Source organism: Panthera onca, chromosome C2 (assembly GCF_046562875.1).
Source record: "Panthera onca isolate mPanOnc1 chromosome C2, mPanOnc1 haplotype 2, whole genome shotgun sequence".
NCBI classification, from domain to species: Eukaryota; Metazoa; Chordata; class Mammalia; order Carnivora; family Felidae; genus Panthera; species Panthera onca.
The window spans coordinates 8,356,705-8,374,707 of record NC_138347.1 but is presented as its reverse complement, the minus strand read 5'-3'; the positions used below and the strand labels follow the sequence as shown (position 1 = coordinate 8,374,707).

General features: G+C 38.7%; 1 protein-coding gene across 10 annotated transcripts in view; it reads left to right on the top strand.

Moving 5' to 3' along the window:
* Positions 1–18,003, top strand: part of TTC3 (tetratricopeptide repeat domain 3) — a 128,687-nt gene that overhangs the window by 85,580 nt on the left and 25,104 nt on the right. For all 10 annotated transcript variants that reach the window (XM_060640850.3, XM_060640853.3, XM_060640852.3 and 7 more), the window contains 3 exons: positions 2,442–3,510; positions 4,442–4,507; positions 9,904–10,053. In XM_060640850.3, the coding sequence (XP_060496833.3) occupies positions 2,442–3,510; positions 4,442–4,507; positions 9,904–10,053 (1,285 nt within the window). The remainder of the gene's footprint in view (positions 1–2,441; positions 3,511–4,441; positions 4,508–9,903; positions 10,054–18,003) is intronic.

Here is an 18,003-nt window from a genome sequence, read left to right as displayed (position 1 = left end):
ACACTAGTATTTCTTAAAATATGGTAGGCTTTGCTTCAAGCATCTGAAACTGAAGCTAAACTGTGTCATTGTCAGGACCTTGCTTCTTAAAGAATTTATTACTGTTACAAGTGGGAGGAAATTAAACAACTTTATGAGGAAGAAAATAGGCTGATGTATTTTGAGATAAAACTTTAAAGTCAAAAACTTACAGGAAGTTACACCTCAAAACAATTCTTTCTCTGAATTTTCAAAAGTAGACATGTGATGATGAGCTTAAGAACGATTTCTTTTAGGGGTGCCTGTCTGGCTCAGTCGGAGGAGCGTGTGGTTCTTGATCTCGAGGTCGTGAGTTCGATCCTCATGTTGGGTGCAGAGATTACTTAAATGAATAAATGAATAAATGAATAAAACTTAAAAAAAAAAAAAAAAAGAATGATTTCTTTTAGTGGCCAGTGGGTAAAAGAAAGAAAAATGAAACTAAAATTTTGTGTATGACAAGAGTGTTAGAGTAGAAAAAAAAATATTACGCAAGGAATCCAGAATATTGGGATAACTGCTGTTAATTTTATCCTGACTCACGTATTCCACTGTGAAGCTGGGGATTAGACTGATTGGTGTATAATTGACTTGACCCTCTTCTAGTTCTAACAATTTATGATTTTAGATAGTTGAAGGGAATTGTATTTCACTGGGTAGCGTTCTGCACTTAGCTTTTCCTACCACCTCTTTCGTGGTATTAATTAGTCAGCCACGATTTATTTAACCACTTAGGATTAAGCACTGTGGAAGATTGCAGACAAAGTAGAAGACACAGTCCTTTCGCACAGCTTGCAAGTAGCAAGAGAGCTGCATCATTGGTCTGATCACACTGTGTTGTAAAGAGAATGACTTTGTGAGGGAAGAATCATGAGCTTCTACAAAACAGTGATTTGTCAAAGGACCACTGCCAGCATACTAGGGTGGGAATGCTTTCCCAAATGTTTTCTACATCCTGTCCCGTGCCCCTGTGCCTTCAGTGGCCTGTAATGGCACTATGGAAGGCCAGCCATGACCATTTCAGAACCTGATGGTCCCTATCCAAGTGTGAAAATATATGTACGCAAGTAAACATGTACTTGCATATATGAGATAACAACATAAGAACTATTAATCTTTCTGGTATAGTTAGGTTTTTGTTTGTTTAAACTGCTGTCTCATGTAGTGTGCTGTTTTTACCTCTGGTTCTGAAGTGCAGGAACACTATCCCTTTTAGAGTCTGAGACTTTGAACAGGAGCAATGATGAGAGAGATGCATCTTGTTTAACTTGGCAGAAGTGGAGTCAGCCTCCTTGTTTCAGTTGTATCTAGCATCTTTCATTAGAGCTTTGGCCTCTTTCATGTCTGCCGAACAGCCATACCAGTACCAGTGTTCTGTGCGTCAATGGATGGTTGCTAACCCCTGTAAGACACTGGTTATAAAGAAGTCATATTTATGCTATTTTGGACCCAGTGTTTCCCTTACAGAGATGATTTTTCAGGGCTAGAAAGATGTATAAATAGAGTTAAAGTTCATTTTTGTGTTGCGTTTCAAATAGCAACTATAAAAATTTTATTCACAATATGGTTTATAACACGCTTTCCCTTTGGGCTGGGGACCCTTGTTAAATTTTGTCCTGCCTCAATGTTTGAAAAATTCATTGCTACTTAGGCAGTGGAAAAAATGTGGAGGCTCTATTTCTTTGAAATTGCATAGTATGTGTCTTGGTTGCTAGTTATGCCATTGTTATAGACTGAATACCAGATTCTAATGGAAGAGGAAGGCTCTTGGAGCCTGACACAAGAATGGGAAAAGAAAATAGCCCCTTAACTGGAGTGCACCCCAGTCTAGGACTGGATGTAGATTAAGGGATCACCCCATTATGTGTGTCTGATCCTCTGCTATATTGATGTATTTGATTTTTTGTTTTGTTTGTATTGGTTTATTGATCAGACATGATTAGTTTCAGTACTTCTGAATCATTGCATATTCCTAAACAGAAAAATGTTGAGTTTTACTGTATGTAAATTCCAATAGGATTTTAATGAAATTTGATTTCTTCTCATTTGACATTCTTGTTACTGATACTCTTGTTATTTTTCTTGAATAAATTTTCTTTTCATTACTTTTAAAATAGATTGTATAATTATGTAATTGAAATTTATGAAATAACTTTTTAATCCCTTTTTGGTTTTTTTCCCAACAAATTTTTTAAGGATTATTCTCCAAGGGTAAACAAAATTTTGCTTCTAGAGTATCACTGATTGCATATAGCTTTTGTCAGATTTAATATGAGTATAATATGTTTGTTGGGGAGGTGTTGAGATCAGTTGGAAGTGAAATAGTATTTTTCTTTGGGAGAATTTTGGGGGAAACACTTTTTTCAGAAGAACATGTTTAAGTACTTCCTTGTAATAACATGTAAACATAAATTTTTTCCAAGTTATTTCTCTCAGTTGTTGGAAGAGCATGGTCCCTTGGACATGAATAATAAAATGTTCTCTGAAGAATATGAATTCTTCCCAGAAGAAACTCGGCAAATACTAGAAAAAGCCGGAGGTTTGAAATCTTTTCTCTTGGGATGTCCTCGTTTTGTTGTGATTGACAACTGTATTGCATTGAAGAAAGTTGCATTACGGCTTAAGAAAAAGAGAAAGAAGAAAAACATTAAGACAAAAGTGGAAGAAATTTCAAAAACAGGGAAGTATTTACGAGTTAAACTACCACTGAATCCAACCGCGAGGGAATTTAAACCAGATGTAAAGTCCAAACCAGTGTCTGAGTTATCTTCGGCACCAGCTTCTGAGGACGTGAAGCCCAAACCTGTATCTGCTAATTCTCCCCAACCAACCTGTGAAGCTGTGAAGCCGAAACCAGTGTCTGATAATTCTTCTAGATCAGTTTCTGAGGATGAGAAGCCCAAGGAGGTCTCTTTTGATTCTCCCACATCAGTGTCTGAGGATGCCGGTCACAAGCAAGTATCCTGTAATTCTCCCAAACCAGCCTCTGAGGATGTGAAACCAACCTACTGGTCTCAATCCCATTTGGTCACAGGATACTGTACATACCTCCCCTTTCGGGGATTTGACATTACCCAGACACCACCAACATATATGAACGTGTTACCCAGTTTGCCCCAGTACACTAACATTTATACACCTCTAGCCAACGTTCCTTCTGAATATCAGCTGCAAAGATCAGTACCAGTGGCGCCATCGTTTGTAGCCAGTGACAGACCAGATGAAAGTGCTGCTGTATATTTTGAGGGTCCTCATTTGAATGCTGAGAATACTCCTCCTGGTAACGAGATTGCCCCTAAAACACAGATCCTTCAGGAATCTTTGGAAGTATCAGTAAAGACACAGTGCAGCACAAATGGTGACGGTACAGCCCTCAGTGGGTCTAACAGCCATGAAGGTCACTGTGGAAATTCTGCCAACAAGTGGGAAGTAAATCTAGAAAGTACCGACGAAGTAACAAATATTCCACATAGACAAATGGCTGCTATACAGGTAAGACCTAAATAGAAAAAAGTAATCTCAATACTGAAGTTAAATTTTCCTTTTCATCTTTCTTTGCCATTTACTAAAATTCTTTTAAATTATTGACTTTATAATGGTTATGAAAGCTTTTGCCTGGAAATGTTTTAAAAATATGAACCCGTTTGTAGGGCATGATCAGTAATTCAGAAAGAATTTTTGGGTCTAGTAAATAATACCCTTCTTCCCTAACCAAGTTTTGTACCAGTTGAGAAATGAGATAGAGGAATCAGCAGATGGAGCCATCACGTTAATGATTAATAATGGCACCATTGAGGATGATGTAGTTACTTCTGTAGCACTTGCACATCCTGGTATTGAAGCCCTGACACACCAGCCTACCTACCCAGTTAGAGCTAGACCAGGAAACCTCACAACGTGGGGTGCTTGCCCCCATAGACTTACTGTATGGAGAATGAAAGGAAATATGCTTTTGGCACAGGTGGCCCCAAAAAACAGAGTCTGGGCTACATGTGACCAGTTTCTTTTACGAAAACCAGTTTCTCTAAAAAGACAACCAGGTGGAGAGAAACAAAAGAGATGTGAATAAAAGTTACTAACAAGCATGAGAATAAGTTTATGTTCTGTAGTTCACTTTATCGGGCATGAATTCATTAGACCCTTGTTGGATTATCCCCCTCCTCATTATGTTTTCTGTTTTCTAGAAAGCTCTGAAAGCACATGTTAGAGTAATAAACCAAAATCATTTTCATTTTTACCAATTCTACATGATAGCTCTTTCCTAATACAAGAATTTGTAGAAAGTGTGAGTTATTGAAATTGGAGAAAAATAAATAAAACACACCTCGAAAAAATTGTGAGCATGTCTTAAAATGTCATTACATAATGGATTTATTTTACCACAGGAATTGAGCTTAATGGAATTATTTGTTTTTCCCCAAAGGTGTCCTGGAATATAACACATCAAGAGGTCAATACTGAGCCATATGATCCTTTTGAGGCACAACAGGTGAGTCAGAATTGTATTAGACTATTTAAAGGTTTTTTAGTTTTCATTATTATAACTAGATGGCAATGATGAACTAGAACTATTTTGGAATCTGCTAATTCCATATAAAATGTTACCATGCAATAAGCTTTAGAACATGACAAAAAAAAAATTGTTTTTATTGAATTTGGGAAAGAGGCAGAAGCAAAAGTGTTTTTTCCCTAGCTTATTTATTTCAAAGTATAATGGCTTTATTGTTTTAACTGGTATAATGAGCCTCTATTAATTTATATATAAGAGCTTATTCATGTGAATGATACAGAAAGTTTTATAATAAAAACCTTCACCATTATAAGAATGATTCAGTTAGAAAAGCTATTAATATAATATATTGTGTTAATGTATCTTAAGAAAAGTTATTTGGCCAACTCCATAGTTCCTGAAAGGTATTAGATAAATTCAATTCCCCTTCTCATCTAAAACTCATAATAATATGGGGAAAGATGAATACTTCTCCACATGCTAATATCTTTTTCTCAAGCCAAAGCCTTCATCTCACTTTTAGGTGAAACATGACCACTAGTATTTTATTATCCTGGAGATAGCAACTGACAAAATTAAGAGAAGTAAGATTGTAAAAGAGGAGGTGTAGTATTCTTTCTTACGGAGGCTAACATTGTGTATCTGGAAGATTAAAAAACAATCAAGTGAAAATGCAATACCAAACTCTAGGAGAATTCAGAAAGGTGATTGGATAGAATACTTTTCCGTACATAAACAACAATCTGTTGCAAAGTATACTAGAAGATAAAATTCCATTTTTAATAGTAACCAAAAGATAAAATAGTTAAATCTATGAAAGAAAACTTTAAAATGCTACTGAGAAACGCACAAAAGACTTACGTAAATGAAAAGTATTGAATAGGAAGGTCCATTATTGTGAAGAGACTGGTTGTCCCTAAAGCTTTTAACACAGTTCCAGTACAATCATGAACAACATGTGTTAGTTACCTGTTGCTACATAACAAATTACCTTAAAACCTAGTGCCTTAAAACGACAATAAACATTTATGATCTCACAGCTTCTGAGTCAGCAATTGAGCGGTTCAGCTGATGGTTCTGGAGATTGCTGAGGACTTGCAGCCAAGATATAGACCAGGGCTCATCTGGCCATCTGCAAGGAGTAACTGGGGTTGGAGGTTCTGTTTCCAAGATGGCTCACTCACACAGCTAACAAGTTGCTGCTGACTATTGGTGGGGGCTTCAGTTCCTTGCCTGTGGACCTCCATGTAGGACCACTTGAGTGTCCTCATGTCCTCATGGGGCTTGGCTTTCCCCAGAGTGGTTGATCCAAGGTAGAAGTAGCAATAGCATTCATGACCTACTTTAGAAAGCCACTTTCTATCACTTCTTATGTATTCTCTTAGTCACACAGACCAACCCAAAAACCCTGATACGTTGTAGAGGAGGATTGTACAAGGGTATAAATACCAAGAGGTGAGGATCTTGAGGGCCACCTTGGTGGCTGCCTCCTGCACAGGGTTTATCTGAAACTGGACAAATTGATTCTGAACTTCACATAGAAAAGTAAGCATCAGGAATGCCCAAGGAGAAGAAATTACAAGAAAGGGAGTTGTGCATCTAGATAGCGAAATACAATATGAATCTATTTTAGCACATAAATAGGACGTTAAAATAAGAGACAATAGAACAAAAGAAAATAGAAACTTAAGGTATAATAAATAAAAATGGTATTAGTGAACAGAAAGTAGTTTATTAAATATGTGGTATTAGGAGAAACGGGTTGCCTGTCTAGAAGAAATTAATTTGGGTCCCCACCTTATTTCCACATACCAAAGTAAATTCCAGACAGATCAAAGATTTCAGTATTAAAAAGCAGATCCACAATTTACCTAGAAAAAAAAGGGAAATTTTTTTCATGAGATTAATAAACAGTATAACAAAGAGTATCTGTTTATATATACACATATATAATCTGTGTGTACATATGCATAGCATGTATTTGTATATGGACAAATAGACACATGATGTCAAAACACTAATGACAAACTAGGAAAATTATTTGCGGTATAGGGACAGATAGAGAACTAATTGCCTTGTTTAATGTACAAAGTTTCTGTAAATTAATCAGGGAAAGATTAATGCAAAAATGGGAATGGATGTGAATAGACAATCCACAATAAAATAAGGATGATTTTTTAAACATATAAAAAGATGCCCAGCTCCACCTGAAATAAGAAAGTCATTTATGCACTGTTGAAAGAATGTAAAAATGTAAATTTCTGGGGATGGCAATTGGGAATTTACCTGCACTCCTATATATGTATAGAGACCAGTGAACAAGGGTATTTGCATATTTGTTTCATCTGCGTTAGTGTCAGCAAAAAATTGAATACAACCTAAATATCCATCAGTATTAGACTCATTAAGTGAATTATAGTCCAGCAATTTTATTATTACTGATATGGAATGATTTACAAGACCAGATAGATAATTAAGTAGGAAGAAGTAAGGTTAGATTGTGTTGCTATGCTTGGTACAAATAGCTTTATAGTTTTGGCCAATTAAAAAAGTAATGTAATGGGGTGCCTGGGTGGCTCAGTCAGTTAAGTGTCTGATGACAGCTCAGAGCCTGGGGCCTGCTTTGGATTCTGTGTCTCCCTCTCTCTCTGCCCCTCCCCCACACTCACTCACACACACACACACACACACACACACACACACACACTCTCTCTCTCTCTCTCTCTCTCTCTCTCTCTCTGTCTCAAAAATGACATTTAAAAAAAAAAATGTAGGGGCGCCTGGGTGGCGCAGTCGGTTAAGCGTCCGACTTCAGCCAGGTCACGATCTCGCGGTCCGTGAGTTCGAGCCCTGCGTCAGGCTCTGGGCTGATGGCTCGGAGCCTGGAGCCTGTTTCCGATTCTGTGTCTCCCTCTCTCTCTGCCCCTCCCCCGTTCATGCTCTGTCTCTCTCTGTCCCAAAAATAAATAAAAAACGTTGAAAAAAAAAAAAAATTTAAAAAAAAAAATGTAGAACTCTTAATTTTTTTAATGAACAATACTGAAAATTATGGAGGAGAAATTAAAAATCATCTATGTTGCCTTCTCCCTTATTTACATTTTGATGTGCAGCCCTTAGGCCTTATTTTAACATTTACATTTAAGTAAGCAATTCTTTTTACACTTGATCTTAGCCAAAAGGCCGAGAAGCGATAGCAATTCTTTTTAAAAGATAGGATTGTAGGGGCGCCTGGGTGGCGCAGTCGGTTAAGCGTCCGACTTCAGCCAGGTCACGATCTCGCGGTCCGTGAGTTCGAGCCCCGCGTCAGGCTCTGGGCTGATGGCTCGGAGCCTGGAGCCTGTTTCCGATTCTGTGTCTCCCTCTCTCTCTGCCCCTCCCCTGTTCATGCTCTGTCTCTCTCTGTCCCAAAAATAAATAAAAAAACGTTGAAAAAAAAAAAAAAAAAAAAAAAAAAGATAGGATTGTAGCTTATATGTTGTGTTTAAAATTTTCGGTATTTATATGTTATGGATTTTTTCCATGTCAGTAAATATAGATTTTTACCATCATGTTTAACGCAGACTTGGTATTCTATTGTATGAATATGATAGTTTATTTGATTAGTTTCTTACTGTTGAACATTCAGATTGTGTCAGCTTTTCAGGCATACGAACAGTGCTGTAGTGAACATTTTTGCATATAGCATATCTGGTGTTGAGTTCTTATAGCATACTGAGTTCTAAACCAGGTATGCTCTTCACCCTCACATTTTTTCATCAGTATTGGGAGAATTCAAAAACACTTGTTAAATTAGCAGTTAGTTTCAGGACCTTATCATTAGTGTGGCTGAGTGTTGGCTTCTCCACCAGTGAGACTTGCAGTTAATCCCCAGCACTGTTGCTTTTCCTCAGGGGCTTTAAGAAGTTGCCTAATTTCTCTCAACTTTGGTTTTCTGATCTCTAAAAGGTGTGAATAATGTTCTTACAGAATTGTGGTGAAGTTTGTATGTGATAACATAGAGATGGCTATAATTTCTTGTTCCTTTGGTGACTTGGGCGTATAAATTGATACATAATAATAAGTTGTTCATTCATTGTGATTCTTTTGCTGAATTGAGAATGAACATAGAGGTAACTAAGGTCTAAAACCATAAAGTCTTTCTCCTGGGTCGTAGTGGGGTTGACCATTTAATTTATTATTTAAACGTGGACTCTCTATTCATGCTGCCAAACTTTTAGTCTGGACAAATAAAAATTGGGACACTCAAAACAGACTGACATGTGTGGTCACTCTGGTCACAGCTCATAGTTCTCTAACTGATAAATCACTGAATTTCAAAACCTTGATTCTCTGCTTTTTTTTTAAACTTGGAAGATGCTGAGGTGCAGGAGGTGGGGGAAGATAGACCTAGGTTTGTGCCCCTGGGATAGAGTTCCAGGCTTGGCCACTAAGGCCCTGGGGAGAGCAGTCAGCCGCGACTGGGCGGACTTACCAGCCCACCCAGACGCCTTTCAGACACACAGGTGTGATTGCTGACTGTCTTAGCAGAATGAAAGGTTTTTTTAATTTTTTTAGATGTTTGTTTATTTTTGGGAGAGAGTGAAACAAAGAGCACGAGTGGGGGCGGGACAGAGAGAGAAAGGGAGACAGAATCCAAAGCAGGCTCCAGGCTGAGACACAGAGCCCAGTCCAGAGCTCAAACTCAACAGACTGCCAGATCATGACCTGAGCTCAAATCCAACGTTTAACCGACTAAGCCGCCCAGTCTCCCTTCAGAATGAAAGGTTTTTATTTTTATTTATTTTTTTCAGAAGGAAAGGTTTTTAAAAACACGTAAATAACATTTCTTGTTGGACAATATTTCACATTCAATATGCTTCTGTTTTTGCTTTTGCTTTTTAAGCTGGTCCAAGAGATAGTTACATAACTGGAAACCATTGATAATATTTTAACTTGTCATTTTTACAACTGTCCATTTGAAACACTTAAAAGTAGGGTCAAAGTTAATATGTTTTGTTCATATCTAAAATGCATATGTACATACAGCTTTTTAAACCTAATAAATAGTTCTTGATGTTAATCATGGAGAATGATATTCACATCACACTATTGATTTAGTAATACTGAACCCTTTTAAGACAAATATTCAGAACTAATTATAGGACAGATTGAAATGTTTCATTATGAGTTACAGTAATATGAATAATTGTACTTTAAAAAGAGTTGGCTTTGCTAACCACTGTTTAGGAGGTTTTAATTCTTGAATTATCATGACATTTCCCTTGTAAATTTTCATCTGCCTCTTTTTCTCTTCTGTTTATTTTAAGAGACTGTTTGGAACAAGATGAGAAAAGGGTATTTTAAACTATTTTAACAGATAATTTTGTAACTTTTAGGGAGATCTTTCACAGATTGAGAAGGAGTACCAGGTTTTACAAGAGCAGCTTAAGGAAGCATGTGAAAATTATGAGCAGATTAAACTCAAGGTCTCGGAAGAGACCAAGGACATGGAAGAAAAGTTGAAAAGGAACTCAGAAGAAAACAAGGTAATTCTGTCCGAAACTTCTCTTTAGTAGCATGTGGCATGATCAGGAGGTCTGTACTTTAGTAGCCTCAGTTAGCTGAGTCAGCAGCATTGTTGGCTGAACAACGGATTTTTTCTTAATAATGCTTTTTTAAATTTCTGTATGACATTAAAGTAGCAGTGTTTTTGCAGTGTTTTAGAACTTCTGCTATATGTTGCCTTGTAAGAAAAGGGCTGTGAATCTGGGTTTTCGTTTATTTATACTCAGTTGCTTCTTTAATAAATCTGTTTTCTGGTGACTGAGATTTTTGTTTGTTTGTTTTTTAATTTACATCCAAGTTAGCATATGGTGCAACAATGATTTCAGGAGTAGATTCCTTAAAGCCCTTTACCCATTTAGCCCATCCCCCCTCCCACAGCCCCTCCAGTAACCCTCTGTTTGTTCTCCATATTCAAGAGTCTCTTATGTTTTGTTCCCCTCCCTATTTTTTATTATTTTTGCTTCACTTCCCTTAGGTTCATCTGTTTTGTCTCTTAAAGTCTTCATATCAGCGAAGTCCTATGATATTTGTCTTTCTCTGACTAATTTCACTTAGCATAATACCCTCTAGTTCCATCCACTTAGTCGCAAGTGGCAAGATTGCATTCTTTTTGATTGTCAAGTAATATTCCATATATATATATATATCTTACATCTTCATCCATCCATCCATTGATGGACATTTGGGCTTTTTCCATGCTTTGGCTGTTGTTAATAGTGCTGCTATAAACACTGGGGTGCATGTGTCCCTTTGAAACAGCACACCTGTATCCGTTGGATAAACACCTGTAGTGTAATTGCTGGGTTGTAGGGTAGTTCTAGTTTTAATTTTTCTGGTGACTAAGTTCTAAGTTAATCCTTGTTTATATTGAGAGGCAGTGTAGCATTAGTGATTCATAGTGTGAGCCTTGGGGTCCGACCAACTGGGTTCAGATTCAAGCTTGATTCCGTACCAGTTCTCATCTTGGGCAAGTCACTTAACTTCTCTGTGCTTTAGTTTCGTATCTGGAAATTTTGGGTGACAATAGCTCCCATTTCACAGGGGTAGATTAATACTTGTAAAGTACTTACAGCTGTGTATTGTGTAAGGGCTCTGTAAGTATTGCCTCTGCCACTGTTATTACTACTACTATTGTCATCACCTTACTCTGAAGGAAATGTAAGACTGACACATGAAGCTTAGGCATATTCGATCTGCAAAATCACCTAGACCATCTTGAATTGACCTTGAATTCCATCAGCTAAGATGGATTACAGTTACAGGTAACTGGCTATTGGAATTAATTAGTGGCAAGGCACACTGAATTGGTGGGGAAATGAATTATAGATGTAAAGGAATCTTAGCGTGTTTCTTTTTAAAACCTGAGGTCTTCTGTACAGGCATAACAAGTGGATGTTAGTTAATTTAAGAAAGGAAGGATTTACACTTATCGTGGTAAGCATTGCCTAATTTTTAGAATTGTCAATTCACTGTCTTACACACCTGAAACAAATTCAACATGGTATGTCAAGTATACTTCAATTAAACACAAAAAAGGTAAGAATTTGTTCCAGCAGTCTGGATCAGTAACTGTGGTAGCATATTAAATAGAAGAAAATTAGCTTAGTGGGATTTTAATCAGGGTATTATCGGTATTTAAGCACACCCAGAACAAAAGGGTCAGTTTGTAAAGGTAGCTGTTAAAATACTGCTGTTGTAATGGTTACCACGTTCCTGTTATAACTTGTCTTCACTTGGGGTGAGACAGGGGAGATTTGAAGGGTGAGAGCAATTGAAGAAACCAGACTTTCTGGTCAGTTGCCTGGTTGAATGAGATCTTCTGATTGGGAGAGGAGAAAAGGAGCAAAAATAAAACCCTGCACAGTAGTCACTCATAGAACACTAATTTGAGTAGGCTGTCTGGGGGCTTAACAAAATAAAATATTTTTATAAGCTTTCTATTACCTCAGTAAAATTCAGTTTTACTAAATCCATAGGAGAATGCTTATGGCCACCTGATTAAGTGATGAGAGCAGATTTTCAGACTCTGCCACTTGGGCTTCCGGTGAGCGAGCTTTGCTTCTCTCTGGCAGAGGCTTGTCCAGCTTTATAAACTGCTGGTCTGACTGGGTCCTGCATTTGTGCAGTTTCTCAAGGCATCTTCCTTTCTTTCTATACTTGACCAAGAAATTCACAGTGACTCAGTCACCTCGGGTGGAGGGCTGCTAGGGAGCCGCAGCTCTGACTGGGACTGGGCTTTTAATGTGCTTTTTTAACTTCACTGAGGCTCAGGTCTGCTTTCAAGTGGGGGGGGGGGGGGTCCTAAGAGTGTAGTCGGTCTGTTTTTTAAAAAAGCCATTATTTAGTCCCCCAGTTTTAGGCCTGTTGGGTTGTTAGATTTCCCATGTAAAATGTAGGCCCGTGTCCTGTCAGAATAAATTGCTCATCTGAGTTTTTAGGTTGTTGTCTATACAGGAGCCGATGCGATGTAGCTGTGGCCATTTCTTTATTAATCATGATTGTGTTCATAATTAGCTTGTGGAGAAATCTTTTATAAACATAAAAAGAAATGTGTGGCTTTTATTGATCTTTCCCATGGTCTTGGACTCTTTAGATCACTGAGGTCATCAGCTAATACTTCTACTTGAAAGTTGGTTGATACCACATACTAGGTACAACCACCCTTTGCACTCTAGACAAGCGATAGCAAATCACGTTTCCGAGCTCAGGCATCAGGAAGGCTGCATAGGTTGAACTCCAGCACTACCATCTGATACCTCTGTTACCTTAGTTTACTTAACCTCTTTGACCCTCAGCTTCCTCGTTAGTAATACAATCTGTACTTCGTAGGTTTTTGAGGACTCACAGGGGTGGTTGGACGAGGGTGGGTTGTCCAGAGATACTAAGTATAGTTAGAAGGAAGAGTTGTCCCACCCAAAATGCCGCTCATGCCCCTACTGAGAAAAATTGTTTACAAAGCAGTTAAAGAGTGCTTGGCATATAAAAAGCATCAATAAAAATCTGAGCTAGCTATTGTATATAGCTGATGGGGTTTTATTATCATGAGCTAGGATGGCCTTAATAGTTATTTAGGCTGGTTATCTGTTATGTCGGAGGAAAATACCTGTTCTAAAGCCAGAATCTCCTGTTGGTTTTACCTCTAACTTGCAGTTGGCAGATCATAACTGACTGCAGTATTGCTCACGGGTTTATGTTCTTTTTAATTTATTAAGATAAAATTCATCATTTTATTCATTACAAAGTATGTAATTCAGTGGTTTTCAGTATACTCACAATGTTATATGACCATTAACACTATCTAATTCCAGAACCATTGTCATAACGCCAAAAAGAAACCCTGTTGTACCCATTAAGCAATCATTGCTCGTCTCCCCTGTTCTTAAGGTACTTTAATGAGATTTTCATATAGCTAAGATGGGTATTTAAGTTGACTTTGGCTCTTAAAACATAATCAAAATAATTTTGACCTAGAATACGTTAATGGAGTAGAATTTTAAAACTTTGTCCTATTTTTACATCAAAACAGAATCTTGGGCCCTGCCTGCCAAAAATTCCTCAGCCCACATCTGTGTAGAGGTGGGGTTCTCCTGTTCGTTCAGTCATGACCTTTGCCAACTTCAGCCTTTTTTTTTTTAAGTTTATTTATTTATTTTGAGAGAGAGAGCGAGAGCACAAGCAGGCTCCTCACTGTCAGCATGCTGCCTGAATGGGGCTTGATCCCACAAACCATGGGATCGTGACCTGAGCTAAAATCGACAGTCGGACACACTTAACCGACTGAGCCACCCAGGTGCCCCTCGGCCTTTTTTTTTTTTTTTTTTTTTTTTAAGTTTATTTACTTTGGGGGGAAGTAAGCAGGGGAGGGGCAGAGAGAGAGGGAAAGAATCCCAAGCAGGCTCTGCTCTGTCAGCATGAAGTCTGACGTGGGATTTGATCCCACGAATCGTGAGATCATGACCTGAGCCGAGATCAAGAGTCAGACGCTTAACTAACTGAACCATGTAGGCACCCTGAGTTCAGCGTTTATGATCTAACCTTTATGTAGCTCATTATGTGCCAGACTCAGTTGTAAATTTTTTACATGGATTATTTAATCTCAAACAATCATAATATACTAATGTTACATAGTACACTAGCATTTTCTCCATTTTACTGTTAGGATATGGAGGCAGGAGCAGCTAATGCAACTTGCTGAAAGTCATACCAGTACTAAGTGGCAGAACAGTTAGTAAGTGTCAAGCTCTAGATCCCTTGCTTTTGTCCTCCCCTAAGAGAATGTCCGTTCCATAACCGTTTGAAAAATATTTCTCAGCACTTCACAAGCAGTATGGATGTGTCAGTTAATTGCTGCCATAATAATGCTGACTAACCACCACCCACAAAACCTTAGTGACCTATAATAGTAAATGGTAAGTGTGTGAGTCTGTGGATTGGTTTATCCCAGTTAGGCTGGGCTGGACTGTTTCACCTTTGGATCAGCTGAAGTTCTGTTGTTCTTGGCTTACTTGCTCATATACGTGGGGTCACCTGGCTATGGAATGATCTAGAATGGCCTCAGCTGGGATGATTGGGACAACCAGCTCTGCTCTATGTGTCTTTCTTCTTCCAGTAAGTGCAAGGACAAGCAGGGATGGTCACACAAGAAATTTTCAGGCCTCTGCTGACGTCAGGTCTGCTAACATCCCATTAGATAAAGCAAGTCACATAGCCAGCCCAGATTCAGGGGTAGAGAAAAGAGACTGCTCTTTATGGAAGGAACCTGGATGGCCCCATGACAAAGGGTGTAGATAAGGATGGGACTGTGAATGCTATCCCTCTGCCATAGTAGGTCAGCACCAAAATTCACTAACATTCAGTAGTTAACCAAGAGTTTAAAAACCCTTCCATGATTGGTGCCGACCCTCCATCATCCACCTTCTCCTTTACTAGTTAGTTCTCTGCATTATCCTCTATACTTACTGGATAGCATTTGTCCTGTGATTTTTTTCACTTTTGGCTCTTTTCCTAGCACTGTTTCTTCTGCCTCAAGTGGCCTTCTTTCTCTCCAAGCCTGGCTCACTTCTCATTTTTTGGGTCCACCTAGCTCAGGCATCACTTTCTTTTTTTTTTTTTTTTTTTTTTTAATTTTTTTTTTTTCAACGTTTTTTATTTATTTTTGGGACAGAGAGAGACAGAGCATGAACAGGGGAGGGGCAGAGAGAGAGGGAGACACAGAATCGGAAACAGGCTCCAGGCTCCGAGCCATCAGCCCAGAGCCTGACGCGGGGCTCGAACTCACAGACCGCGAGATCGTGACCTGGCTGAAGTCGGACGCTTAACCGACTGCGCCACCCAGGCGCCCCATCAGGCATCACTTTCTTAAGGGAGCAGTTGCTGATGGTAACCTCAGCTTTGGTTCAAGGTCCTTATTAATGCAATGGTAATAATAAATACCTCACTATATTATCCAGTGACTATTTTTGTTAACATTTTTGTTGAGATATAATTCATTTACCATAAAACTCACCCATTTAAAGTATACAGTTCTGTGTTTGTGGTACACGTACACAGTTGCACAGCCATCACCACAGTCTAAGTTCAGAACGTTTTCATCACCTTCAGAAGAAATCTCATACCCACTGTCAGTAACTCTCCATTCTCCTCCCTCCCACCGTCCTAGGCAACCACTCATATACTGTATGGATCTGCCTATTCTGGGCATTTTATATAAGTGGAGTCACACTCTGTGTGGTCTTTTGTGACTGCTTGCTTTTACTTAGCATAATGTTTTCAAGGTACATCCATGTACATCCACCCATGTAACACATGTCAGTACTTCATTCCATTTTACTGCTGAGTAATATTCTATTGAATGGCAGTGCCACATTTTATTTATCCACTCATCAGTTGATGGGGGTTTTTTTCTACTTTTCGACTGTATGAATAATGCTGCTGTGAATATCTGCCATGAATATCTGTGGGCATATGTTTTCATTTCTTTTTTTTTTTTTTTTTTAAGTTTATTTATTTATTTTGAGAGGGAGAGAGAGCATTCCAAGCAGGGTCTGCACTGTCAGCACGGAGCCTAACGCGGGGCTCAAACTCACGAACCGTGAGATCATGACCTGAGCCGAAACCAAGAGCCAGACACTTAACCAACTGAGACACCCAGGCACCACCATATGTTTTCATTTCTTGAGGGAATATGCTTAGGAGCAGAACTGCTGGGTCATACACTGACTCCATATTTAACTGCTTGAGAAACTGCCAGACTGTTCGAAAATAGTTGTAGAAGCTAACATCCCCACGAGTAGAGCATTCCAGCTTCTCCACATTCTCATTAATGCTTAGTATCAACCATCTTTTTGATTGTAGCCATCCTAATGGGTATGAAGTCATTTCTCATTGTGCTTTTGATCTGCATTTCCCTAAAGGCCAGTGGTGTGGAGCATCTTTTCATGTGCTTATTGTCTATTTATATATCTTCTTTGGAGAAATGTCTGTCCAATTTTTTGTCTGTTTATTAATTGGATTATTTGTCTTAAGCATTTCATATATGTTTAATCTGGGTGCAAATTGCTAGTTAAATATATGACTTCTAAATATTTTCTCCCATCTTCCATACTTGAAAATATATTTGTCCGATCTCCATTTTGCGGGTTGTCATTTCAGCTTCCTGATGGCATGATTTGCAGCACAGTTTTTTATTTCAGTATCGTCCACTTTTTTCTTTTGTTGTTTATTTTTGATGTCCTATTTTAGAAACCTCGTAATCTAGGGTCATCAAGATTTACTTCTGTATTTTCTTCTAAGAGTTGTATAATTTTAGCTCCTCCATTTAGGTCTATGACCATTTTGAGTTAATTTTTGTGTGTGGTGTAGTAATTATCATTTATGCATACTTCCCCCACCAAACTGTTGTCATCTTTTAATTTTTTTTTTAATGTTTATTTTTGAGAGAGAGAGAGACAGAGAGCAAGCAGGGAAGGGGCAGAGAGAGGGAGACACAGAATCAGAAGCAGGCTCCAGGCTCTGTGCTGTCAGCACAGAGCCCGATGCAGGGCTCGAACTCACAGACTGTGAGATCATGATCTGAGCTGTAGTCGGCCGCCCAACCAACTGAGCCACCCAGGCACCCTTAAACTGTTGTCATCTTTGAATCTCAATGTACAGAATAGTTCTGCTGATGTTATCAAACAATGTGCATTTGAGCACCAAAGAACTGGGTTAACTGGGTTTAGTGAATTGTGGCTGCATATTCTGTGTCCGCCTACATCAGAGAACATCAGGCCTGCACTTCCGTGAAGATTGTTGCTTGAATATTTGCTAATATGTGGTTGAGGATATTATCCATTGTTTCATCTGACAAAATGTATTGGATGCTCCCTTCAGTATAAGCAGGCTCTGCTGGTCTTTCGGGACTTTTCTGCAGCATCCTCTTTATGAGGCCCTAAGAAGTTGTTTCGCTCTGCTTTCACTACCTGGGCTTCTTTGTGCAGCAAACTTGTTTTTATTTTGTGGGTATAGCTCACTCTGTTTCCTCGGATTTTGTCTACCAGAAAAGTTTTAATGCTCTTTCTAAAGAATGGCTAACGCCTCATGCCATTTACTTTTATATTACTCTCACTTCTGGTTCTGTATTACCGTTTTTATCTTTTTATTTTGTTTTCTTTACCTACTTAGCATTCTTTTTATTTTGTCTTTTTTATTATTTATTTTGAGAGAGCATGCGGGGGAGGGGCAGAGAAGGAGACAGAATCCCATGCAGGTTCCATGTTGCCAGCACAGAGCCCGACTCAGGGCTCAGTCCCACAAACCATTGGACGCTTAACCGACTGAGCCACCCAGGCACCCCTTCCGCCTCCCATTTTCTTATCCATAAAAAAGTCAGCCTTGCCCACTCGGCTACCCACAGGCTGTTAGGAAAGATGAAGTTTGATAATAGATGTGAA